We start from the raw sequence: 25,290 nt of genomic DNA on the forward strand, positions 1-25,290 counted from the left end.
CCAAGTTTGTACTTTTGTTCTGAAACCCAAAGCCCCCAAGTCCTAGAAAACACAGTTCATACAAATACTGCCCAGAACCTACCAGCTGTAGGTTCCCCCACACATTGAGCTTAGTCACGCAGGGACTCCATTTTTACAGCGGCCCCAAGCATTTCCGAAGTCCCTGTCTCTGCAATAAGTAGCCCTCCACCCCGAACCTCTGCAGGACTTCTTCATGTGGGGCATATTAGCTGGGAGCGTTCGCGGTGCTGTGTAAGAGTAGCCAGGTAACCTGCCAGGTGCTTTGTGTGGACTCTTGCCTCTGGAGGCTGGGAAGCGGGTGGGGCTTCAGGGCTGCCATGTTCTCTAGCCTGGAATTTTTACAGCTTATGTCTCCCTGGAGAGAGGGGAAGAAAAACAGGCTTGACCCATTGGCCAGAGAAAAGGCAAGGAAATTGAAAATAAAATGACCTCTTTGGCCTCACAGTACTTTGTTTCTCCCACTAGATGTCTTTTCTCTAAGCCTAACAAGAGCAGTTCAAAATTATATCCAGACTTCCCTGTGTTTCTAGAACACAGCAGGAATGACACCTAGACTTTGTGAATACGTCCACTGGGCAGACTACCAGTCGCCTCTGAAGGGAAGGTCCCCTAAGAATATTTATGTGTGTGTGTGCTGGTTCATTCAGCAAGTATTTCTTGAAGGTGTATTATGTGCCTGGCCAGCTTCCAGGAACACACCGGTGAACAAAACACAAAAATCTCCAACTTCCTTAAAGTTTATATTGTAGTCCTGGGAGACAGACAATAAACAAAATAAAAATGCGAATTACCGTGTATGTTGGAAAGTGATAAGTACTGCGGGAGAAAAATACAGCAGCAGGGGGTGGAGTGGGGAATCGGACTGCTGGCACGCAAGGCAGGTGGGAAAGAATCTTCTGAGATGGTGCAGTGGAAGCAGACTTAAAGAAACAGAGGTCCTGAAGCAGTTCTGCTGTGATACTGAGGAGGTCCGAGCTGCCTCAGATACCCACAGTTAAGCAAAGGGGACGTAGATTGCTTAGGTGGTGGGAATTCTCACTGAAGCCGAGTGAAACTGGGACCTGAGCTCAGTGGGCCCGATGCCTGTCACCCGCAGTGCTTCTGCTTCCGTGCGGAACAAGTCGCCCTGTTGTCTTCACTCACTTTGTGTCCTCTCCTCTGTGTTTCCTAGGAACATGCTTTTGAAAGCAGCCAGAAATATAAAGAAGGCAAATACATCATTGAACTAGCGCACATGATCAAGGACAATGGCTGGGACTGATCAGACCGCATCCACCCAGCCCAGTGTCCACGTGAACGCCATCCAACCGAACATTCTACCCAAGCGTGAGAGAGTGACTGAACACTTGGTTCCATCCATTTAGGGGCCTTGCCACCTGGGGCATCCTCCCACCCTGACACCATCTTTCCGGTGACTGGCCTCTAAATCGCTGTCTCTGTCTCTTTGCTTCGTATCTGTTTGTGAGTTGATCCTGGCTTCTCTCTGTTCTAGTGTTGGCTGAAAACAAGACAACGAAAGGAACAGATCCCTGACCGTGGGGCAGCAGCCCACCCTGACAAGGGCGCGGGGGCCCATACACGAGCTGCCTAAGGGCCTGTTGTCTGGAGTGCAGAGGCTCGGGGAGTGAGGAAGAGGGACAAGGGGGAACCCTGAGGGTCCTGGGGGTGGTGGGTGGAGGGTGGAGTTAGGACTACAATTACACTGCTCCCAGAGACCTGGTAATGGGCTTGAAATGATCGATTTGTCTAAAAGGACAAAGAGAAAAAAAACATACCTCATGACTGCGTTCTCTCTGATCAGAGGTTTCTGTTCCTGACCCCAAATGTGCCAGGTTAGCAAAAGAGCACAAGCAGTGGCCCTGATAATTCTGGCTGCCAGGGCAAGCGCTGAATTCGGGATGCCCTGAAAGCAGTGAGTGACCTGGGTGAAGCTCGTGTGGGTGGTGGTGACACGCCGAAGCCTGTCTCAGCCCCGAGTCACTCTCCTCGCAGCCTCGGCCACTGTAAGTGAGAGAAGAGGGGAAGGCCATTTGCAGTGGGCACGAGATCCAGCTATCCCGAAGACTCTGGCCAGGAGCCAGGTAAAATGAGTAATCGGGGAGAGCAGGGAACAAAGAGAATCTGCAGTTGGGAGCTCCTGGAGAAATAGCTCAGATATTGAGCCAGAAAAATAAAAATAGAAGCAGTTGTTAGCAATTCTATCAGTCTGACCTTGTTTCTGACCCTTAATAAGTGTAATATGGCAAGCAAGGGGGTTGGGCAGGGACAGAAAGGAGGAGTGGTTGAGATCCGAGCCAGTGCAGGTTAGGTGGTGCCCCTTTCCTCTTTGCATACGCAGTGATGTCAGTGGAATCAGCAATTCTTTGGTCATAAAGTTTCTGGTGTTTTCCCCAGTTCCGTCACTGTGGACTGTGAAGGGCAAAGCCTCAAGGCCTTGGTTTAGTGGTGACCTGGCTGGTAGATTCCTCACTTGCCCCTTGTTCTTGGACCTGAATGTTGCCTGTTGGTGTGGTCCAGCCTTGGGGGAGGGGTATAGATGCCAGTGTCCGCCTCCCTGCCTCCCCTACTTCCCACCCAGTCTTTATTATATTAGGGAAGTGGAGAAGACATCCCGGAAAGACTGCTGTTACGCGTAACTAACACTGTGAAGTCTGTTGGACAGCAGTTCAGCCAGTGCAGGGCACATGGCCGAAACACAGCTAACTGAGCGAGTTCCCTTCTGTAGACTGAAAATCTTATTGTCAGGACACACTTGTGTTAGGTAATTCTCAGCATCTCCGTCTCCACGTAGGCTGATCCTGTAGGAAAGGGCTCCTTGTAAGTCTGATAAAAGAATGAATGGAAGGAAGAATCTCTGAAATTGGTTAACCAAAATCAAAACAGCGAACCCAGTACATTTTCAGTATTGCATCTGCAACAGAGCCCGATTTCCAGAGGGAGGGAGGGAGTCTGTGGTGGAGATGCATTTCTGTGTCTCCACATGCTGACTGCAGAATAGGAAAGCTGAGCTAGGCAAGGACAGGGAGCAGGGCAGCACCATGGTTAGCAGTGCACCCCTTCTGTACGGCAAAGGGTTCTTAGGGATTGAATTTTGTTCTCCAAACCTTCTTTTCCAGAATTTTCCAGTGCTTTCAGTAGCCCTGGGTGATGAAATTGTTCCCCCCACTTTACTGCACGGCAGACTGAGTTTCGGAAGTGTTATTTTATTTCTGTTCCCAGCAAAACACTTCCTTTAGGAACATATCCTTTAGGAACTTAGGCCCAAGTTCCCAATGAAAAAACATTTTCAACTTTCACATTCCTAAGTAGGCTTGCCAGCCGGAAACCATGGATATCCCCTCTCTGTCCCTCCTGGCGGAAGTGGCCATCGTTTATGCATTTTGAATAAAGCCTTCCTCAGGGAATGCCCTTGCTAAAAATGAGATGTGCGGATACGGAGAATCTGGATGTGGGCTGCCCCAGGATTTCCAGGGGGCAGAGAAGGAGGCCGCCGTGCTACTGGTATTCCTTAGAGATGGGGCCTTTGACTGTTACATGGATCAGAGCAGGCTCCAGTCCAGACCTGGGTTCTAGTTTTTTTCCAATTACTATCCATTAGGCACCCAGTGGGTGCCACACACTGTTGTGAGAGGTTTGAGTGTTGGTTTTTCCAGAACTGGGGGGAGGGAGGGTAGGAGGAGCTCATGAGGCTTCCCTTCGTGTCAGTGAAACCAAAAGTGCTTCTTATAACTTTAACTGCGTTTATGGCTTGTCTATCTAACACTGTTGGTATTGGAGAGGCCACAGCTGAGCTGTGGAGAGCCATCCACGCATGGCCTCAGTCAGTTCTTCTTTAATTTCCTCACCAAATTATCAACTCAGAGCATAACCAAAGACCTCATCCGTTCACCCCAGGTAGGTCCAGGGAATTGGAGTTGGCTGACAGAGCTCGGGGTGTGGGGAGTAGGGAAGGGGAAAGGGAGAAGCGAGAGAGGGAAAGGCTTGAAGTTCTAAACCTCAGCCAGCAGCTGCCTTCATTGCAAACTGCAGTGCAGCCAGCAGACCCTGTGGCTCCGTCTCCCCCGTGCCACCCTAGGTTGTAGGGCCTTGGCCACCCTGGAGTACACCCAGACCTCCCCGGCAGAGCAGTCTCAGGCCACTGATGGGTTTGATTTGTTCTGGATCAAACACAGCCAGACCTGAAGCCCATGGTCACCAGCTGGCCCTGAGTGAGCGCTGCCCCAGCTCCAGCGACAGGAAGGCCGTGTAAATCGCCTAACTCTTTCCTGTTGGATCAGTGTGTGTGAAAGAGGTGTCCCCTTTAGAAAAAGATCTTCAAGTGGAGATATATACATACATATATATATATATATAAAAGTTGCTTGTGAAATATACTTTTGTAAATAATATTTAATTTTTTAAATAATATATTTGGTGCTGTTTTCTCAGATCCCCTGAGAGCACTTTTTATTTTCATTTTTAAATTCTATGATTTCCTCTGCATTTCTTGAAGTATATTTTAAGGGAAGCAGTGATCACCAATATACTTTAAAACAACTTGCAACAACGCTCATCACTTTAATCTGGACCGAGGCTTTACGGAAGTGCACTCTGCATGTTTTCGCCATAGAACAGACTCTGCAGTATGCAACCAGACTGGGAATCGAAATGTTTTCTTGCTCCAATATTGGCTAGAAAAGAAAACAAGTAAAATCAATTAAATTTAGTAGTAATAACGTAGAGTGATTCCTCTTCTTGGAAGAATTTCCAATAAATTGGAATCTTGTTTTTTAATGTGTGTGTGTGTGTGTGTGTGTGTGTGTACGTGTGCAAAAGCACTTTGGATTGTGCCTCCTGTTTCATTTTTATTGGGGACACTATACAGTTTACACCTCGGGCGCAGAAGGCTTCTCCTCGCTTTCTCTCCGTTGTTCTTGTTTCTGAGCGGACCAACGGCACGGACCTGGGGGATCTGTTCTCCCGAGCGTGGAGCTCCCGCCGGTTTGCTCCTTTTTAATGTGTGCACTCAACTTTCAGACAGGAAAGGAAATCTGGTTGTGAAGGTGAAGCAGAGTCAGATCTGTCAAATGCACGCTTCTTCCTGTGATGGGCGTGTGTCAATCACTGTCCCAGGACTGCGGTTGTTGTAGGAGCCACATCATGTCTAAAAGAACATCAATAAAACCATATCCATACCTTGTAGGTAAACAGTGTTTATTTTTTTCTTTTTTTTGGTGGGGTTGGGCAGTTGGTTCGTTTTCTTCAGGTCAGATTGCCTCAGGTTCAGGCAGAGAGTCTGGGAAGTCAAATCTGGAACACAATCAACGTACATGCTTTTAAGGAATCTGCTTCCAAAGAGAAAGCACGCACATCATCTGCCAGGTAGAGGAAAGAGATGTTTGGTTTTTTCAAATGAAAACACAGCCAGGAAACGGCGGCAGTCAAAGCTAGAGCCACGAAGAGACCAGCGACTCCCTCGGCACCGCCATGTCCTCTGCCTGCACGTCTGCGCAGCGCCCGCAGAGGCCGGCCTTCGGCGCAGACTCCGCCTGTGGACGCCTGTGTTTACAAACTCTGTGTGTTGGCCGTGGGTTCTCTTTGTTTATGTCTTTTTTGGTGGCATTTTCCTGGTCACTTTGCTTCAGTAACAAAGGTGATTGTTTCCAAATAGCCCGTCCTCACCTTTGCCTGTATTTGTACATAGAGATCCAGTATTAAAGTGCATCGTTCCTGTCCTACTTCCAATCTGTGTTGGTGCTCATTTGAGAAAATAAAGTTTTCAAATATTAACTCTCTGGAGAGTTGTTCAGTCTTCATTGACCCCGAGTGTGTTAACCTTATTTTTCTTTTAAAAAAAAAAGTACTGAAGTGTTTCAGGAGGTCACCTGTCAAACCCCAGTCCCTGACCTGTCGGCCATGACCCAGAGGAGTTATTTTTCCCAAGGAAATTAATGAATAAAAAGCGGGTCTCCTGCTTACCTGCAAATGCTTCTCCTGGCTTAGAGATCAGAAATGCACGAGTGACCTTTATCCAGTCCTGTGGGCTAAGCTCCACTCTCTTGGACTGGTCTTGCCTTTCTGGTGAACTTTGGCCTCCCTGTTGGATTTGTTTCTGAACGTACTCTCTTCCTGTAACCTGTTTTGCTTCAGTGGAGGTGCCCGCCGTCACTTCATTCTTGTTTGCCTTTCGTGGACAGGGTCAGGAGAACCATGTGCAGGAGACACCGAGTCTCCAGCTAGCAGGCCCTGGGCCCTCACTCCTCCAAACCCTTCCTCCCCTGCCATGGCTGCCCAGGAGGTCGGCCCAGATCAGAAACAGGGTGAGCACGCTGGTGGTTGCTGGGCGCCTGGCTTGTGCCTGACCCTGCCTGGCTGGTATTTTGTCTGTGTGACCTGGTCCAGGGTCCTTACAAGGAGCTACTTCCTCACATCGTTCTAGGAGCCCTCTCTGGGAAAACGGGACAAATCTGCATCTTCCTTGAGGATGAAATGGAGGAGTTGTGAGATTTCATTACAGCGACCTGTCCAACCCCGGCTGCCTCCGTGATACTGTGTTCCCAGTTTTCATCTCTTTGCTCCATTGTTAATTCCAGTGTGGCTTCCTATGCCACTGGCCCAGTCTGCCCACATTGATGGCTAAGTAAGTTTGTGCTCTGAGAATGCAAATTAGAAAATCGGTATAAAGAACACAGCTAGTAATGCTACCTGAGAAGTGTTGTGTGCTCCACAGCGGGGCATAAGCTGGGATTTTGTTTAATGCTCTGATGGATTATGTGTGTAATCCTTGGCACCTCCCATTAATAGTGGATGATGACTGAATGCTTGATGGACATTGAATTAATGGGGATGGTGGAGAATTAACAGCTTTAAAAAATCTCTGAAATGTTAATATGACTAAGAGGAGAATGGAGAATTTAACATAAATGTTGCCCACATCAGGTAGAGATCAGTTTGTTATCTGCATTTCTTTATTCAACAGCATTTTGGGGGACATGGTATGATGTGGCTAATCTGATATGGAAACTACCTGCAGAGAGCAGAGAATCAGGAATCCTGATTGTGCCTAATGAGTTATCCATGGCTTTCCCTCTGCTGGCAGGGTCTCCAGCCACACCGGCCAAGACCCTCACCCTGGACTCTTACAGTCAGCTGTTGTCACAGAATCAGTGCTCAGAATTCCTCTCATCCAAGCCCTGTGCTGCTTGTGCGCTAGAGCCGGGCACAGGGAAAGGTCTGGAGGTAGAGCCTGTGGGTTCAAGTACTGATTTCCCTTTCTAGAAAGTTGGTCTGTGGCAGGGGCCAGTGCTGGGGGGTAGTGGGTAAAGCCACTGCCTGAAGCGCCGGCATCCCATATGAGCACTGGTTCAAGACCTGGCTGCTCTGCTTCCCATCCAGCTCTCTGCTGTGGCCTGGGAAAGCAGTGGAGGATGGCCCAAGTGCTTGAGCCCCTGCATCCACGTTGGAGACCCCAAAGAAAGTCCTGGCTCCTGGCTTTGGATTGGCGCAGCTCCAGCCGTTGCAGCCATCTGGGAGTGAACCAGCAGATGGAAGACCTCTCTCTGCCTCTGTCTTTGCCTCTCTCTCACTCTTTCAAATAAATAAATCTTTTATTATTTTTTAAAAAGATGGTCTGCGAGAAAGCCCAGTGCACATGGTGAGGAGTCAGTAAAACGACTCCCCATTGCAGACCACCCAAGCCAGCTTGAACTGGGAAGTGGGGTGAAGAAGTGTTGTGTTTGCTCTTCTTGAACATTACTTCATTGTCACAATAATCCCTCATTTTACAGAGGAGAACACTGAGGCTTAGAGATATAAATAACAAGCCTATGGAAGAGCTGGGGTTTTAACTCTTGTTCTGACTCTGAACCCCACTCCCCAGATTGGGGGGCCTCAGTCTGCCATGAACATCTACAGAATGGAAACCTTTTTGACAAATGTGAAAACACACCCACAGTGTCATGGCTACTTTGTTTTCTCATATTTTACTTTTTTTTCCCCAACAAAAAAGAAATCCTAGCTTTTAAGGATCTGGAGGCAAAGAGCTTAGGACCAAGGAAGGGTTTAATTGTATTGTGTCTTTATTTTACAGAATTTCAAGTCCATTGATTGTAGAACTATGATTTTATGTATTTTTAAGATTTATTTATTTGAAAGGCAGAGTTGGGGGGGTGGAAAGAGAGGTCTTCCATCCGCTGGTTCACTCCCTAAATAGCCACAATGGCTAGGACTGGGCCAGGCGTAAGCCAGGAGCTTCTTCTGGGTCTCCCATGTAGGTGCAGGAGGTCAGGTCCAAGCACTAGAGCCATCCTCTGCTGCTTTCCCAGGCACATAAACAGGGAGCCGGATAGGAAGTGGAGCAGCCAGAGCAAACCTGTGCCCACATGGGATGTGGTGCTGCAGGCGGCAGCCCAACCTGCTGTGTATTACTGTGGATTCGTTTCTGAGAGGAGGAGCAAGGTGGGGGCAAGAGGCGCGGAGTCACCACACAGACCCCGGGAGTCTGGTCAAAGCAGGCCTGAGGCGAGCAGCCTGCAGACTCATTTATTTCAGTTGTTGCAGCAGCTTATATAGCCAAGAGGGCCAATCCAATCAAGGGGCAGTCTATGCCCTAACCAGTCACAGCCTGTTGCCAGCGGCCATCTTGGCATGGCCTTCTCATTCCACCACAGCTGTGCTACAGCACTGGCCCCTATATATTAAGATTTATTTATTTGAAAGAGTAACAGTGCACTTTTTTTTTAAAAGACTTATTTATTTGAAAGACAGATTTACAAAGAGAGGTAGAGCCAGAGAGAGAGAGAGAGGTCTTTCATCCACTGGTTCACTCCCCAAATGACTACAACAGCCAGACCTGAGCTGATGCAAAGCTAGGAGCCAGGAGCTTCTTCTGGATCTCCCACATGGGTGCAAGGGCCCAAGGACTTGGGCCATCTTCTACTGCTTTCCCAGGCCATAGCAGAGAGCTGGATTGGAAGTGGAGCAGCAGGGACCCAAACCTGTGCCCATATTGGATGCCAGGGCTGTAGTCCGGGGCTTTAACCTGCTGCACCACAGCACCAGCAAGAGTGCACTTCTATCCACTGATTGGCTCCACAAATGCCCACAATAGTCAGGCTGGTCTAGGCAAAAACCAGGGAGCCAGAAACTCCATCTGGGTCCCCCAAGTATGTAGCAAGGAACCCAAGTTCTTGGTTGTCATGTGCTACTTCCTAGGTACATTAGCAGGGAGCTGGGACTGAACAGGTGTTCTGACATGGTGCAGGCATCCCAAGAGACAGCTTAAGCTGCCCCACCTCAACACCAGCCCCAGATCTTACATTTCTTTTGAGGGGGACAAAAAGTATTGCTTTCAGTTCAGAATGATTTAAAAAGATACATATCCAAAATTCTCCCACGTAGGAGTGACTAAGGTGACCTGATGCCTGCCGACACCTCCCTGGGGCCCTCGAGGGCTAATTCTGCAGATCAGCTTGGAACAGGGCCAGGGTTACAGGGTTACAAGCTGATAGTGCGTAAAGGCCTCGTTCCCAAGGGATGTGGATCATTTTAGTGAGAGTAGCCAGAGAAGTAGAAGTGTCCAAGGCATCAGCAAATTCTTCGAACACTATGACACAATTAGTGATATCTACTTTGGATTCAAGTAATATTGGAGTGTGCATTGTGGTACAGTGGGTTAAGCCACTGCTTGGGACACCTGCATCATCCCATATTGGAGTGCTGATTTCAGTTCTGTCTGCTCAGCTTCTTATCCAGTTTCCTGCTAATCATCTTGGGAGGCAACAGATGATAGCTCAACTACTTGGGTCCCTGCCACCCATGAGGGAAATCCAGATTGAGTTCCAGGCTCCTGGCTTTGGCCCCGGGCCAGCCATGACTGCTGCAGACATTTGGAGAGTGAGCCAGTGTATGAAAGATCCTCTCCCTCTCCCTCTCCCCCCTCCCTTCCCCCCCTTTCTCTGTCCTGCTCTGCTTTTCCAATAAAAGTAAGTATTTAAAATAATGTTAATGATCTATCCCAAGTTTATGAACTCAGAATTTAGCAGAGGAAAGTGGAAAGAACACTGGCTTTGGAGTCTGACAGATGGAGACTTGAAGCCTGACTGCACGCTAATATGATCGTTACTTTGAGAAAGTCGCCGCAATGATTAAGGCTAGTTTTTATTGTGTGAAAGTCGAGAATAACCAGCCTCGGCATAAGCTTTCATGAGGTCAAATAAATTAATAGCCATCAAGTGCCCAGCACAAATAAGCCTTGCAAGAGTCACTCATCTTTTTGCTGAGTGATTGGAATCCACTGTGATGCACATTGCTGGCACAGGGTATTTATCCCTCTAACTGTTCTACAAAAGCAGCTGACAGCAGAGAGGTTATGGCAGTGTGAGTAGCATCACTAGGACTTGGACCGAGAGCACCTAGGCAATCAGCGTGGTGGTCCCTGTGCCATGCTCCTGGCTGTTACTTCTGGAGGACAGTGTGTGGTTTAGGGAAAGAAGACAGGGAAGGCCTCAGCTACAGAAACTATTTTTTTTTTAAAGATCTATCTATTCTTTCTATATCTATATCTATCTATCTATCTATCTATCTATCTATTTATTTGGAAGGCAGAGGCAGAGAGAGAGGTCATCCATCTATTGGTTCACTCCCCAGATGGCTGAAATAGCCAGAGCTGTGCTGATCGAAAGCCAGAAGCCTGGAGTTTCCTCTGGGTCTCCCACGTGGGTGCAGGAGCCCAAGGACTCGGGCCATCTTCTACTGTTTTCCCAGGCCATAGCAGAGAGCTAGATCAGAAGTGGAACAGCCGGGACTAGATCTGGTGCCCGTATGGGATGCCGGCACTGCAGGCAGCGGCTTTACCTGCTACACCGCAGCACCAGCCCCTCCAGAAACCACCCTTGAATTCAGTGGTGACTGCCTTAGGTAGCCTTCAGTACAGCAAGATCTGCTCATTATCCCTGCACTCTGGGCTGGGGCGGGCAGCATGCTGGTGAGGAGGAGGCAGAATGCCATGGAAACGCTCGCCTCCCAGCCTCCCCTGGACTGCCTGTTGCAAATGCTGGTCCCTTTCTTCAGAGCAAGTCCAGGCAAACCAAGCAACCAAGCCGTCGAATCGGGGATGCTTAATTTATGGCTTTAATAATGGAACCTCTTGGGAAAATTTTGGTTTCCCATTCCCAGAAGCAAAAGTGCTTCCACAGAATGTTCTTTGAATTTATTACCGTTTATACTTCTTTCTGACCACATTCTTTGAGCCACCTTCATCAAATGTAAAAGGTCCCTTTACCAAAATAGAACAAGCTATCATTCATTTGGCCAGCGTGCTCTGCAAGAATTGAGAATGGGGGTTGATGATGTCTGTGGGGACGTGGACCCGAACTGCTGCTAGCCCAGCAGAAGCTAGGTTTTGCCTTGTCCAGTCCCCGCTCCCTTATCACCATGGTGCATGACAGTCAGCACCCATACCTCCTGGAGGCACTCAGGCTTGAAGTCGTTTCCATGGTGATGAGACAGCCATCACCACTACCACCCCCCACCTGCCAAGGCTCAAGATTTCATTTCATTTTAGATCTCAATGATATCATAAAAGAATTGGTTTATCGGCAAGAATACAGCCATCTGAGAGAGGAGGATGTAGGGAAGACAGAGCCACTGATCTTCCAGGGTCCCTGCTATAGGAATCCCCTCCCCCCAGGAGTTTCCATTTAAGTAGCTGGGGTGGACCTGTTGTTGGGTCCAGGGCATCAGATACTTCCTCTTGCCTTGGGGAGACAGGGCTGTGGCCCTGGGGAGCTTGCCTGGGGCAATCTGAACCCAGCCTGAGAATGCCTGAGAGGAGCTTTCATGCCGCTGAGGGTGGGAGACCCTCAGGGGTGGTGTAGGTGCATGGGTGCTGGGGTCAGACCGCCATGTTCTGTCACTTGTGAGCGTGTGACCTTGGATAGGTCAGTCGTCCCCTGAGGCTCAGTTTGTCTCCTCTGAAGAACGGGTTGGTGGGGTGGGCGTTTGGTGCAGTGGTTAGGTTGCCCTTTGGGATCCCATGTCTTAGTGACTGGGTTCAAGCCCCTGGGTTCCAGTCCGGCTCAACTCCTGATCCAAGCTTTACATTGCCCTGGGAAGCAACAGTGATGGCTCAAGTAGTTGGGTCCCTGCCACCACAAGGGAGACCCAGATTGAGTTCCTGGTCCTGGTTTTGGCCTGGCTCAGCCTCATTATTGTGGCCATTTTGGAAGATCTCTGTCTTTGTAATCCTCTCTGGCTTTCAAATAAAAAAAAATTTTTTTTTGACAGGCAGAGTTAGACAGTGAGAGAGATAGAGAGAGACAGGTCTTCCTTCCATTGGTTCACCCCCCAAACGGCCGCTACAGCTGGCGCACTGCGGCCAGCGCACTGCGCCAATCCGAAGCCAGGAGCCAGGTGCTTCTCCTGGTCTCCCATGCAGGTGCAGGGCCCAAGCACTTGGGCCATCCTCCACTGCATTCCCGGGCCACAGCAGAGAGCTGGACTGCAAGAGGAGCAACCGGGACAGAATCCGGCACCCTAACCAGGACTAGAACCCGGGGTGCTGGCACCACAGGCAGAGGATTAGCCTAGTGAGCTGTGGTGCCAGCCTCAAATAAATTTAAAAAATGTTTAAAATGGGTTGTTGAGGGGGCCAGCGCCATGGCTCACTTGGTTAATCCTCTGCTTGTGGCACCAGCATCCCATATGGGCACTGGGTTCTAGTCCTGATTGCTTCTCTTCCAGTCCAGCTTTCTGCTGTGGCCCAGCAGGGCAGTGGAGGATGGCCCAAGTGCTTGGGCCCCTGCACCTGCATGGGAGACCAGGAGGAAGCACCTGGCTCCTGGCTTCAGATCGGTGCAGCGCTGGCCATGGCGGCCATTTGGGGAGTGAACCAACGGGAAAAAGACTTTTGTCTCTGTCTCTCTCAATGTCTATAACGCTACCTGTCAAATAAATAAAAATAAATAAATAAATAAAATGGGTTGTTGTGAGGACTAAATGAGAAAATGCACATGAAGTGTCCAGACAGAGCCTGACACTGTGGAGCTAAAGAAGTATTTATTGTGGTTTCTCTGGCAGTGGTCAGGGCAAGGGTGTGTATTGTTCAAAATGGAAAAATGCACATGAAAAATGAAGCAAGTGAGGAGGATTCTTAATGTAATGATGATAACCATCCCTCTTTCCCCCAGTGCACTTTCTACACATGTTCATTATATTTTTTTCCCAGGGAACTTGGCAGATGCTAACTATCCCCCAAGACAATCACTCACTTTCTTTCAACAAGTGTTGATGAGGGAGGCATTAGGCTAGGGATGAACAGACAAAGTGTCTACCCAGGGGGCTTTCTCAGTCCCCCCTGAGAATGCTGGTTTAATAAAGGGGAGTGGGTCATTGCTTCATGAAGAAAAGTTCAGAGTGCCTCGGCAGTTAGTCTCCAAACTAGAAGGTGTAATTCTGGAAAGGCTGTTGTGGCTCCTCTTCTGTGGGGTCCCTGCAGCTCTTGGCCCAGGCCTCTGAGGTGGCCCTGACCCTGTTGCGTTGCCTGTCTCCCACTCTGGGATTTCCTCAAGGGCAGGGACCCAGATTCTTTATGGCTGTTCAGACTAACCACAGTTCAAGGAGTTTGATGGGTGAATAACCAAGTGAATGGTCATCTGTTAAAAGAATTATTCCTGTTAACCCCAAACCACAAGGAAGCCAATAGTTGAAATTGGGCAGAGGAGAAGAAAGAGGACATTGGCTTTCATCTACATTCCTCTGGAAACAATAAGATAAATGAGTGACGGGATAAACAGAGGGTGGGACAGGCAACTGAAGCAGTTGTGTGGTTTATATCTCCAAGCAGGAGTGAAAGACCTCAAGTGGTTCCGTGCAGTCCAACCGAGGTAGAAGTGGCGGAGAGTATGAGTGGCTGGAAGTCACTCACGAGGCAGCAAAGACAGACTTCTCAGCATGAGGTATGTTGCACAGAGAGCGAAGTGTGGAGGGCACAGACATGACTACTTCAGCCAGCTGTCAGAGGGTGACGTGCTGTCTGTTGCCCAAGGAAGGTCTTCAGCAGAATGGCTTGGGTGCAGGCAGTGTCGGTCACCTGGGCAGTCGGTAGTCATGTTCTCTGATGGGGTCCGTCCATGTTCAACCTCTTCATCTCCAGGCCCCACAGACTCATCATTTCCTCTCCCTTGATCTCCCCTAAACTTTTTGGTCTAGTGAATCCCTGTCAAGTGAGGGTTGGAGGTGGGGGAAATACTGATTTGATTTATGGCATTTTCTCCTAAATACTTTGTCTCACCTATAGTCCTAAAATCTTAGTCTCCATGGCCTAGAATTTTGAAACTGAAATCCAAAGGGATACGGATGTTTTTTCAAGCCAGATATAATTTACAAATTGCAAAATTTACCCATTATTAAGAGGTGTACAGTTCTGCGAGTTTTGACAAATGTAGGCAGTTCTGTGACCATCACTACAATCAAGACATAAGCTGGGCCGGCGCCGCAGTTCACTAGGCTAATCCTCCGCCTTGCGGCGCCGGCACACCGGGTTCTAGTCCCGGTCGGGGCACCGGATTCTGTCCCGGTTGCTCCTCTTCCAGTCCAGCTCTCTGGTGTGGCCCGGGAGTGCAGTGGAGGATGGCCCAAGTACTTGGCCCCTGCACCCCATGGGAGACCAGGATAAGCACCTGGCTCCTGTCATCAGATCAGCGCGGTGCGCCGGCCATGGCGGCCATTGGAGGGTGAAACAATGGAAGGAAGACCTTTCTCTCTGTCTCTCTCACTGTCCACTCTGCCTGTCAAAAACAAACAAACAAACAAACAAAAAAAAACATAAGCTATCTCCATCACCTCTAAAGTTACCCTATGTCCCTGTTGTAATCAGTCTTCTGTCATCCCTAGTCCCTGACAACCCTATTTTCTGTTCCTACAAATTTTCCCAGAGTGCTGTACACTCTGTAGCCTTTTGAATCTCGTTTCTTTTACTTTGCATAATGCTGTAGAGATTCACCCATGTTGTTGCATGGATCAATAGACTGTTCAGTTTTGTTGCTGATTGTATTCCATTGAATGGATAGACCACGTGTGTTCACCAGCTGATAGACATTTGTGTTGTTTCCAGTTTCTGATTATTCTATGAACAGATTTTTGTGTATTTGTATGGTATTTATTTTTTCAGTTTTATCATATAAATTTCCAGGAGTGGTATTGCTGGGTCATATAGTAAGTAGAAGTGTAAGTTACAAGGAAGAACAACAAGCTATTTTTGCAAAAGGTGGTGCCATTTTACTCTCCCACCAACAGTAGACAAGAGTTCCACTTGCTCTATGTCTTTGTCAGCACTTGGGATTGCCCATTTATGTATTTATTTTTCAGTTTAATGACTCCCACAGATATCTGTCTATCTGCTTTATTTCTTCTGATTTATGCCACATCCCTCCCTTGGAATAATGTACAGAAAATAATCTCTGACCAAGTGAGACAAATGCCAAGAGGAAATTTAAGGGTGATTTTCCATAGTAGTTCAAGCATATTTTTTGCTTCACAAGAAAACACAAAGATGAGAGTAGACAAAGAAGTGAGATAGAAGGTATTGGGAAGAAGGACCCAGGCATGGAAACTCATAACTTTTTTTAACATGGTTCCTTTTTGTCAGTTGTCTGGATTGGAGACACATCCATTGACCAAGTTTTTCTGGTTAATTGGTTGGAAAAAATCTGCTTCTGCTTTCAGTGATTATAAAATCAACCTCTTTTTGTTCAGCCCTGTTGTCCAACCTGGTCTCCTTTAAACAGATGTTACTGAGATAGCCACGTGTAAGAAAAAGATTCCCAGAGAATTGCCTTTTGAAAGAAAGACCTTGCCCACTGCCCAGCTAGGAGGAGAGGGAAAGAGAAAAAAAAAAAAAAAAAAAAAAAGGAGGCCCTTACGCAAATCCGTGGAAACTCCAGTCTGAATGCATGCAGACTGGGCTCTCAGTTCCTTACTGAGCTGCCTGCCCAGTCGGTCAGCGTACTCTCTTCATTAAACTTTGCTTCGACATTCAAGAAAGACAAAAGACCTTGCCCTTGACCCAAAATTTTGTTATTTCTTACTTGCTCTAGGAAGTCATTTGACGTGAAGAATCTTCGAATCCTTCTGAGGAGTAATCTTGTTCTTTCTTGTCATTCCTCATTCACTTGATTGGCATGCACATTGGCAGGAAATCTTGGAACTTATAAGCTGGGCCATTTGGCCTGTGGCTCTGGTGAGACCACTAGGATCTCTAACACAGGCTGCTTAACTCAGCATCCAGGAAACTCACATCTGAAATGAGGTCAAAACCCCCTCCTTCTGCATGAGAATTGTAGGCATTTCTTCCATTTGTGTGTGGAGCACTCAGGCTGGGCACTCTGTCCACCCAGGGCTGCTTCCTGTGCACCTCTGTGCAACCAACAGAGGAAGAAAATGCCCACAGCCTACCTGAGAGTCCATGTGTCCCATTTCCTTCCCTCCAACGAGCAGATGGTGCTGGCATCCTGAACTGGCTACGCCATCACCATTGTTTGCCGAATGTAAGGGGCAGCGGAGACCAGAAAGGTGGGGATTCTGAAGGACTCAGGTACTCTGCTGACTCAGTGGCAATGTTCCCCCTGGGGTTCTAGGCAATAAATCAAGACTTAGAAGCGAAAGGCTTTGGATGCCATGTGAGTCCATTTCCCCCAAGGCCCTGTAGCCAGGGTGACCCAGTGAGATGGCAGATGCACAGCCTGCTGCAGTTGACCACCGTGTTTGAGAAGCAGACTGCAGACATGTGGTTCAGAAAGCGATGGTGACACAATGGGGTCAAATGAAGCTGTCAGGAAAACAGCTACTGAAAATAGCTCGTCTGTATTGAGCACTAGCCCAGCACCAGACGCCAAATGTGCCTCGTGAGCTTTTTCATCAGTCTTCACAGTGACCCTGTAAGGTAGATTCTACTGTGAACTCAGTTTTACAATAGAGGAAACGGAGGCTGAGTGAGAAGGTGACTCACCAAGGGCTCACAGCTAGCAGAACCGAGTTATAAACTCAGGTAATACGGTTCTTCATTCTTAATCACTAAATATTCTACTTGCAGCCAGCAAATATTCTACCCAAAGCAGCAAAATAAATAAATGTATAACTAAAATTAAAACCCAGGTAAATAAATCCAACAAACATGAAGACAACATCTTTCCTGTATTTCAGATCCATTCCAAAACTCAACCCATTTCAGCAAACCACCATTAACAAATGCCTATCAATATGTCCAGTGCTGGGGCTACGATGGAGACTAGACCACCATGGTTCCTGCCCTCATGGACCTTCACATCTTAAAGAGAGACATCTGTAAAAAAGAAAAATCCAATAAAAAGTGACAGGTATCATTGGAGGATCAAGGACAGAGAACAAGGAGAGGGGCTGAAAGCTGAAGTCAAGAGTGAGGCAGGAGGCTGGCGCCGTAGGCTAATCCTCCGCCTAGCGGCGCTGGCACACCGGGTTCTAGTCCCGGCCGGGTCGCCGGATTCTGTCCCGGTTGCCCCTCTTCCAGCCCAGCTCTCTGCTGTGGCCAGGGAGTGCAGTGGAGGATGGCCCAAGTGCTTGGGCCCTGCACCCTCATGGGAGACCAGGAGAAGTACCTGGCTCCTGCCTTCAGATCAGCGCGGTGCACCGGCCGCAGCGTGCTGGCCGCAGTGGCCATTGGAGGGTGAACCAACGGCAAAGGAAGACCTTTCTCTCTGTCTCTCTCTCTCTCACTGTCCACTCTGCCTGTAAAAAAAAAAAAATAAGAGTGAGGCAGGGCTTCTCAGAGGAGGTGAGCTAAGTCTCAGTGAATAAAAAGGAATCTCTAAAAGGACAAGTGTGCTTGTGCATGTTGTGAGTAGTGTGTGTGCACAGGCGCACTGTCGTATGCACAGAGGGAATGGCCCAGCCCCAGCGTGCAGGCCTGGGAGAGCAAGCTGTGTTTGGTACGCTTGGAGCACAGGTTGGAGGCAAACCACAGGAGAGGAGGTGAGGCTGCACCAGGAGGCTGGGGCCAGGTCTTCAAGGTCCTGTAGGAGTTTGGGCTTCAAGTTGCAGGCAACACGAAGACATTAAAGGATTTTGAGCAGAAGCTTGGCCAAGTCAGACAGGCCTTGCATCCTGACTTACTCAGTCATGGGAGGAAGGCCTACCCTAGGGCAGTGGCCATGTGCATAGAGAGGAAGAGACGATGTGAGTATGACTAAGGAGGCAGAGCCCATGGGATGTGAGCAGTGTTTCTCTGTAAGATGCCATAGTGGTTGCCATGCTCTGAATGTGTTCCCCCAAATTCCCATGTTGAAAGGTAATTGCCAGTATGATGATGCCAGATGGGGGTTTTAGGATGGGATGAGGGCATGAGGCAGAGCCCTCATGAATGGCATTAGTGACCTTATAAAAGAATGGGAAGGGAACCCCACCCCTGGCCCTTTCTTTGCCCTTCTGCCAAGGGGCACAGAGCTGCAAGGCACCATCCTGAGGCCTAACCAGACACAGATGCTGGTGGTGCACTGACCTTTCCAGCCTTCAGAACTGTAGGAAGCAAATTCCTGTTGCTTATGCCAGCCGGAATGGACTAACACAGCGGTTAACTCACAGGCTATGGCTCCGAATGGCATTGGTTCCCTTTGTATAGGAGCAGTGTGAGTTGACCAAGTTACGTAACCTGTGTGCTTCAGTCTCTTCACCAGTAAAATGGGGATAACAGTGCTTCCAGCATGGGGCTGTGGACGGTCAGGTGAGATCCACATGTTTAGAGCAACATCTGGCACAGTCAGTGCGCAACAGATTTTCCGAGTTCCTTGTTTTAGAGGGAGAGGGCCCCTGGCTGGGTCCCAGGTTCCTGACCTGGGTCATCTGGTGGACTGTGCACTGGATGCAGGCACCTGGGGCAGAAGGGCTGCTATCTCTGGAGCACCCACACAGAGCGCTGTGAGCTGATCCTGATGGCTCACACCTAGAAGCTGATGTCCTTGTTTAGCCGTGGACGTAATAAGTGAGGCTCCCGAGCAGCCCAGGCGCTCTAGAGCTGGAGGCAGACAGGGGTCAGTAATTTGCCCCACCAGCCTCATCCCATTATGAACAGCACCACTATCCTCCCAGTTAGTTAGGCTCAAAATCTAAGCGACATCTCTGGTCGCTCTTTCCCTATCCTTCCCATCATATCTAACTCCTATGCAAATCCTCTTAGCCCAGCTCCCCGAACTGTATCCCCAGTCTGACCGGTTTCCACCGTCTCCAGCGCCAGACCTGCTTCAGGCCACCGTCTGCTTTGCCTGCGCCACAGCCGTCACCCCCTTAGCCGGTCCTCTCACTTTCCCGCATGCCCCTTTCAGGACATCTCCAAGAACAGCGCAGTGATCTTTTCAAAGCCTAAGTCAGACCGTGCTGCTCCTCTTCTGTGATTCCAATAACATTCAAATGCGCTATCCGACAAGCTTGTCTCTGCTCAGGGTCTGTGTGTGGAGGTCTCCTCTGCCTAGGATGCTCTTTCCCTGGACCCTCCGAGGCTGGGCTCCGTCTCTGCTCAGAGGCCGTCTCCTCCCAGAAGCCTCCTCTGGCCACCTGGCCTCACCCCTCCCTCCTGCGACTGCTCTTCATCCGATTGCCCTGTTTCATCTTCTTCATAGGGCGCATCCATCCTTGGTCGCTTGCTCCCTCCCTCCTCCTCCCCGCCTCCTGCTGCTTCTCTCTCTCTCTCTCTCTCTCTCTCTCTCTCTCTCCCCTCTGTATATAGGGGGTTTCCACAAGGGACAGGACTTTGTCTATGGACTCTATATCACACCTGCCTTGACGTACTCATGGCACATAGTAGGTGTTCCAAGCATTTTTTGGAATTCAGGATTAAATGAGTAAGTGTGTGTTATCACGGGGCAGCACCACCAGGGCAGTGTGGTGGAGACTGCTCAGCTGTGCACTGGGAAAGGTTTCCATCTGTGGGAGACTTTGATCCAGTCCCGCTGTGGGGCCAGAATTGTGGCGTAGCAAGTTAAGCTGCCATTTGCAGTGCTGGGGTGCTGGCATCCAATACCAGAGCACTGGGTGGAGTACTGACTGTTCTGTTTCCAATCCAACTTCCTGCTAATGTGCCTGGGAAACGTCAGATGATGGCCCAAGTACTTGGGTCTTTGACTTCCATTTGGGAGAGCCAGATGGAGTTCCTGGCTCCTGGCTTTGGCCTGGCCAAGACCTGGCTGTTGGGGCCATTTGGGGAGTGAACCAGAAGATGGAAGACCTCTCTCTCTCTCTCTCTCTCTCTCTGCTCTCTGTCTCCTTCTGCCCCCCATGTCCCTCCCTCCTTTTCTCTGTCAACTCTCCCCCCCCCCTTTTTTTTTTTTGACAGGCAGAGTGGACAGAGAGAGAGAGAGAGACAGAGAGAAAGGTCTTCCTTTTACTGCTGGTTCACCCTCCAATGGCCGCCGTGGCCGGCGCGCTGCAACCAGTGCACCGTGCTGATCCAAAGCCAGGATCCAGGTGCCTCTCCTGGTCTCCCATGGGGTGCAGGGCCCAAGGACCTGGGCCATCCTCCACTGCACTCCCAGGCCACAGCAGAGAGCTGGCCTGGAAGAGGGGCAACCGGGACAGAATCCGGCGCCCCGACTGGGACTAGAACCCGGTGTGCTGGCACCGCAGGTGGAAGATTAGCCTATTGAGCCGTGGCGCCGGCCAACACTGCCTTTCAAATAAATAAATCTGTTCTTTTTTTAATTCAGTCCTACCTGAGAACAAGAACTTAGAATATACATTTCTCAGGATTCTAGAATTCATGGCGTTTCTGTCCTGAAATGTCCTCCTAGCAATACACAGATTAAAGAGCTACTTATGGGCAAATGGTTGGTGAGATAAGGACCTGACTATTCTTTTTAAAATTACTTGATTAATTATTTTTTAAATATTTATTTTACTTGAAAGTCACAGTTACACAGAGAGAGGAGAGGCAGAGAGAGGTCTTCTATCCGCTGGTTCACTCCTCAGATGGCCGCAACAGCCAGAGCTGCGCAGATCTGAAGCCAGGAGCCAGGAGCTTCCTCCAGGTCTCCCACGTGGCTGCAGGGGCCCAAGGACTTGGGCCATCTTCTACTGCTTTCCCAGGCCATAGCAGAGAGCTGGATCAGAAATAGAGCAGCCAGGACTTGAACCAGCGCCCATATGGGATGCTGACACTGTAGGAAGCAGCTTTACCTGCTATGCCACAGTGCTGGCCCCTGATTAATTAATTTGAAAAGCAAAGAAAGGGGGAGAGAAAGGTCTTCCATCCACTGGTTCACTGTGCAAATGCCTGTAACAGCCAAGGGAGGGTCACACAGAAGCCAGGAGCCTGGAACTCCATCTGGGTCTCCCACAGGGGTGGCAGGACCTAAGTACTCAGGCCATCATCCACTGCCTTCCCAGGTGCATTAGCAGGAAGCTGGATCAGAAGCAGAGTACCCAGGACTCAAGCTAACACACTCCGATGTGGGATGCAGGTGACCCAAGGGGTGACTTAACCCACTACACTACAAGACCATCTCCAATGCCTACCATTCTTAACTGAGCCATCCATCACCTTTTTCACAGGTGCTGCCAAAATTCTACTTGGATTACTTTCTAGTTGGTATAAAAACAAAGACTCCCCTTGGTACTGCATTCCTCCCATCTCGCATCCCTCCTGACTGGTTGTTAGGCCAACTCTGTGGGGTAGGTTTTCTCCTCCTTGTCTCCGAGGCCCATGACTTGCCCAAGCTCACGAAGCTGATACAGGGAGGGGGAAGGATTCAGACCCAGGTCTGTTTGGCTCCAGGTCTGCACTGCTTTCACAATAGTGCAGAGGGCGGACTCCTAAACCCAGGAGGTAGATGGCCTGATATGCGCCGAGCTATTGCTGCTGAGGACCAGAGCCTGAGATGAAGAGGCACAGAAAGCAGACTCTGTGATTAGCCTGCTGGCCCAGCAGGAACGGCTGGTTTCACGTCCAGCAGCCTCCGAAGCTTCAAGGGCAGGACTGAGGGGTTCCTGAAGAAGATTAGAGATTCCCCGAGCCATGCCAGGGTGGGCAGTGTCCTCACAGTGAAGACAACTGCAGAGGGGGGCAGGGACCAGGAAGCGAGTGTGCGAGCAGGGCGCTGGGACAGAGGACAGAGGACAGAGGGGCTGCAAGTGGGCAGAAAGGGAGGAAAAGTGCACGCATCACAGCAGGAGACGCAAGAAAGGCTTTGCCCTGTGCCCCTGGCTCAGGTGAACGAGACCTTCAGTGAAGGGAGACAACTTTGAGCTGAGCAGTCAGAGGAGCCCCTCCTGCACAACTGCCAGTGTCACCTCCTCAGGGAGGCCCTCCCTGACTTCTCATCTAAAGCAGACACTCCCACCACCACCACCGTTGTCCTCTACTTCTGAACCGTGGCGCTTCTCCCGACAGCATTTCTCACAACTGGACAGTTAACATATTTATTGGTTTTCATATTCGTCATCTGGCTCTCCTCCTAGGGCAGAGGCCATCTTCATTTTATTCACCAGTGTGCATTCAGAACCTGCAGCTGTGCTGGTGCAAGGTCAATGTTCAACAACTGCTTGTCGATTGACGAAGGGGCGAGTGGTCTCCGGGTGGCTGATCCTTGAAGTGGACAGCCTGTGTGGCACGGAGAGAAATGCCGGTGTGCTCATCCCCTCCCACATCAGCATCTCAGCAGAATGAACCAGATTATGGCTCTAGACGGGAAGTAAGGACCAAGTCCAGGGGAAGATCCTGCTCTGCTGCCCCCTGAGGGGGAGGGGAATTCTGGGCTCCCTCCCCTTCTGCCCCGGCCCCTGGTCAGTTCCCAGCTGGGGGTAGAACGTGGCAGGCAGGGCATGCTGGGGCTTGCCCCACTTTGCGCAGCCAGCTCTGGCTGGCTCCCATCAGATTCGTGTGAGCTTTGGGAAAGCAAGAAGGAAGTGAGCTGTAGCAAGAGCAAAGTCCATCCCCTGCCTCCCTCTCCTCTCCGACATAAAGTAGTCTGCAGAGGGAAGCCAGCTGGTACTGAGTAACAGACACCAGTACTTGTGGTCCAGTCGTCAGGTGTCTTCTGGGGGCAGGTTATTTCTCAGCAGGTTGAAAACAGGACATGGTTGGTATTTTGTTTTCTTTCCTGATAGCAGGGTTCGTTCACCCTGAGGCCTGGTTGACTGATAACCTTGAAATGTGGGCAAGCGCACCAGGGGAGCCCCGTGGAAGCCCTTCCTTACCCTTTGCTTGCCCAGTCTTCTCGCCGTGTCCTCTGTTTATGAGCCTTGAGTCTTCTGATAACCTGTCCCTGGGGAAGACGCCTGGAGCCAGGAGACGCCTGCCTTTGGCTACGGCTGGACCACATCTCAGTCCAGACTGAGTCTCTAATTTGGGATTTCTAAACGGCATGAGTCTAGGGAGGGGAAACGGAGTCCTGCCTGTTCCCATGAGCCTGCACATCAGAGACATTTACGTCATGGGCCTACATATGGAGAGATGCAGGCCATTTCCCTGCTGTGCTGTGAGGGGTTTGGGTGGCCTTAATTTCCCCATCTTTTATTTTCTGCAAAGGAAGTGAAGCTGGTATATGGATCACTTACTACATTCCACACATGGCATGCACTCAGCATACTTCCCAAAGTTGTCCAGTTAGGACATAGCATCCCTTTTGTAAACAGGAGAAGATAGAGATTCGGAAAAGTGGAATAAATTGACAAAGGCGTCTCAGCTGAGAGGGCGAGTTGGGATTTGAACTTGGGCCTTCGGTTTCTAATCCTATATGTGCTTCCCATTCAGGGCCCAGCAGGGATGGGAAGTCCAGGGCAAATTACCACGAGCTGCGATTGCATTGCTTGTCAGGATGAACCTACTGCAAAGGAGTATTTAATTTTTACCAGGGAGACACAGGAAGAGGAGGAAAACGCACAGAACATGTTTTTCTTTTTTGCTGGGATCCAATCTGCTCTCAGTACCCACCCCATCCAGGCACCCTGTCACTGCTGTGGCTGAGAAGAGGTGACCTTGGTGGGCCCAGAATGCGCCAACCTGGTTGCCGAGGGGCCTGCTTATTGGACAAGAGAACCTCCACCTTTTTAGTCCTTAACAGGGAAGATGGTGAGAATAAAGGCTGTGGTGAAATGCAGGCTAGCCTGCCTGCTGTCCCTTCCCTAACCAGGGGCAGTCCGGCAAGGCTTCTGGACAAGGCCGCGGCTTGTCGTGGAGGCTGGCTGTTTAGCCTCCCCACCCTCTGCTCTCTGGATGGAGACGGAGCTCTCAGCCGCTGCCGGCCTGCTCCAGGCAGGTGGCTGCTTCCTTGTTGGAGGCGCATTATGAAACTGTAATCACACTGCGCGTGGAGTCAGCCAAAGCAGGGGCTATTAATAGGGAGGTGCAGCAAGCTGACTCAGAAGGAAGCTGACTTAGGCTGCAGGGGAGAGCCCAGCCACCTTGGCCTACAATCCCTGGCGAGAGGGCAGAGACAGAGACCTGAGCTCATTTAGTCCCTGGAAGGAGTCAGCATTATCTGGACTTCTCAACTTTGGAGCAAGAAATACGAAGCAGCACCGACCAGAGAGAGGGCTGTGGAACTGTCTCTCCCAGGTCCTTGGGGAGTCTCAAGCCCGAGGACAAAAAGCTTAAATAACTGTAACTCAGCAGAGCCACAGTGCTCCCCTGCCGGTGTCATCGGCCGATGTGATTGGCTACATTTCTGTAGCCTCCTTCAGCTGAGAAGTCGGGCTGACCCAGCCCTTAGCTGGCAAGAGCTCACTGTAGGCAGACATGTCCAAGGAGGGTGTTCTGTTTCTGACTTCTTGCTAAGGCTCGGGGATGCAGGTGTCACAGGAAGGGGGAAGCCAAGACAGGCATGAAGGATGTGGTGTGGAAGGGCCCCCAGCTCTGGGCAGAGGATGTTTTGAGTGCGTTCTATAAATGCGGTGCACTTCTCAGGAAGTTAAGACGGTAGCAAGTTGGGGGACTCGCTGTCCTGTGGCAGTTGGAAGCAGGGCAGGGCCCAAAGTCAGGCCCGGGAACTGCTCTGGGCCCTAGGCTGGCCACCAAGCAAGTGCTCCCCACCGGCTGCTCCTCATCCTCACTGCCCCACCCCTCTCTGTGGCGTAAGTGACTTGGTCACACAAAGCCAGCAGGTGATGAGGGGAGGACATCTGCATCTGTCTGATGCCAGAAGAAAAGCCAGGTTGCAATGAGCTGCCTTTGCATCCAGGCTCATCCTCCTCTTCTCTGTTTCTTCTAGATCTGGTTGTCCCCCGATTTGTCCCCACTCCAGCACCGTCACTGCAGCCAAAGAGATGAAGTTC

At 50.0% G+C, this 25,290-nt stretch overlaps 1 protein-coding gene and 1 long non-coding RNA gene across 5 annotated transcripts in view; one reads left to right on the forward strand and one right to left on the reverse strand.

Annotated features, from left to right (window-relative positions):
* The window catches only part of YPEL2 (yippee like 2), a 72,760-nt gene extending 58,810 nt beyond the window's left edge, over positions 1–13,950 (forward strand). For 2 of the 4 annotated variants that reach the window (XM_051824814.2, XM_070060992.1), the window contains exon 5: positions 1,193–5,790. In XM_051824814.2, coding sequence (XP_051680774.1) covers positions 1,193–1,282 — 90 coding nt within the window. In that variant the 3' untranslated portion in view covers positions 1,283–5,790. Of the gene's footprint in view, positions 1–1,192; positions 5,791–13,843 lie in introns of those variants that run through there. The other 2 variants (XR_011383548.1, XM_070060991.1) reach the window with 2 other exon arrangements.
* LOC138846148 (uncharacterized) lies at positions 743–1,936 on the reverse strand. The gene is made up of 2 exons (XR_011383549.1): positions 1,797–1,936; positions 743–1,199 (listed from the first exon to the last, which is right to left on the reverse strand). It is a non-coding gene; the product is annotated as an uncharacterized lncRNA (long non-coding RNA).
* Positions 13,951–25,290: the final 11,340 nt, after the last annotated feature.

The sequence above is a fragment of the Oryctolagus cuniculus genome, chromosome 17 (genome assembly GCF_964237555.1).
Source record: "Oryctolagus cuniculus chromosome 17, mOryCun1.1, whole genome shotgun sequence".
NCBI lineage: Eukaryota > Metazoa > Chordata > Mammalia > Lagomorpha > Leporidae > Oryctolagus > Oryctolagus cuniculus.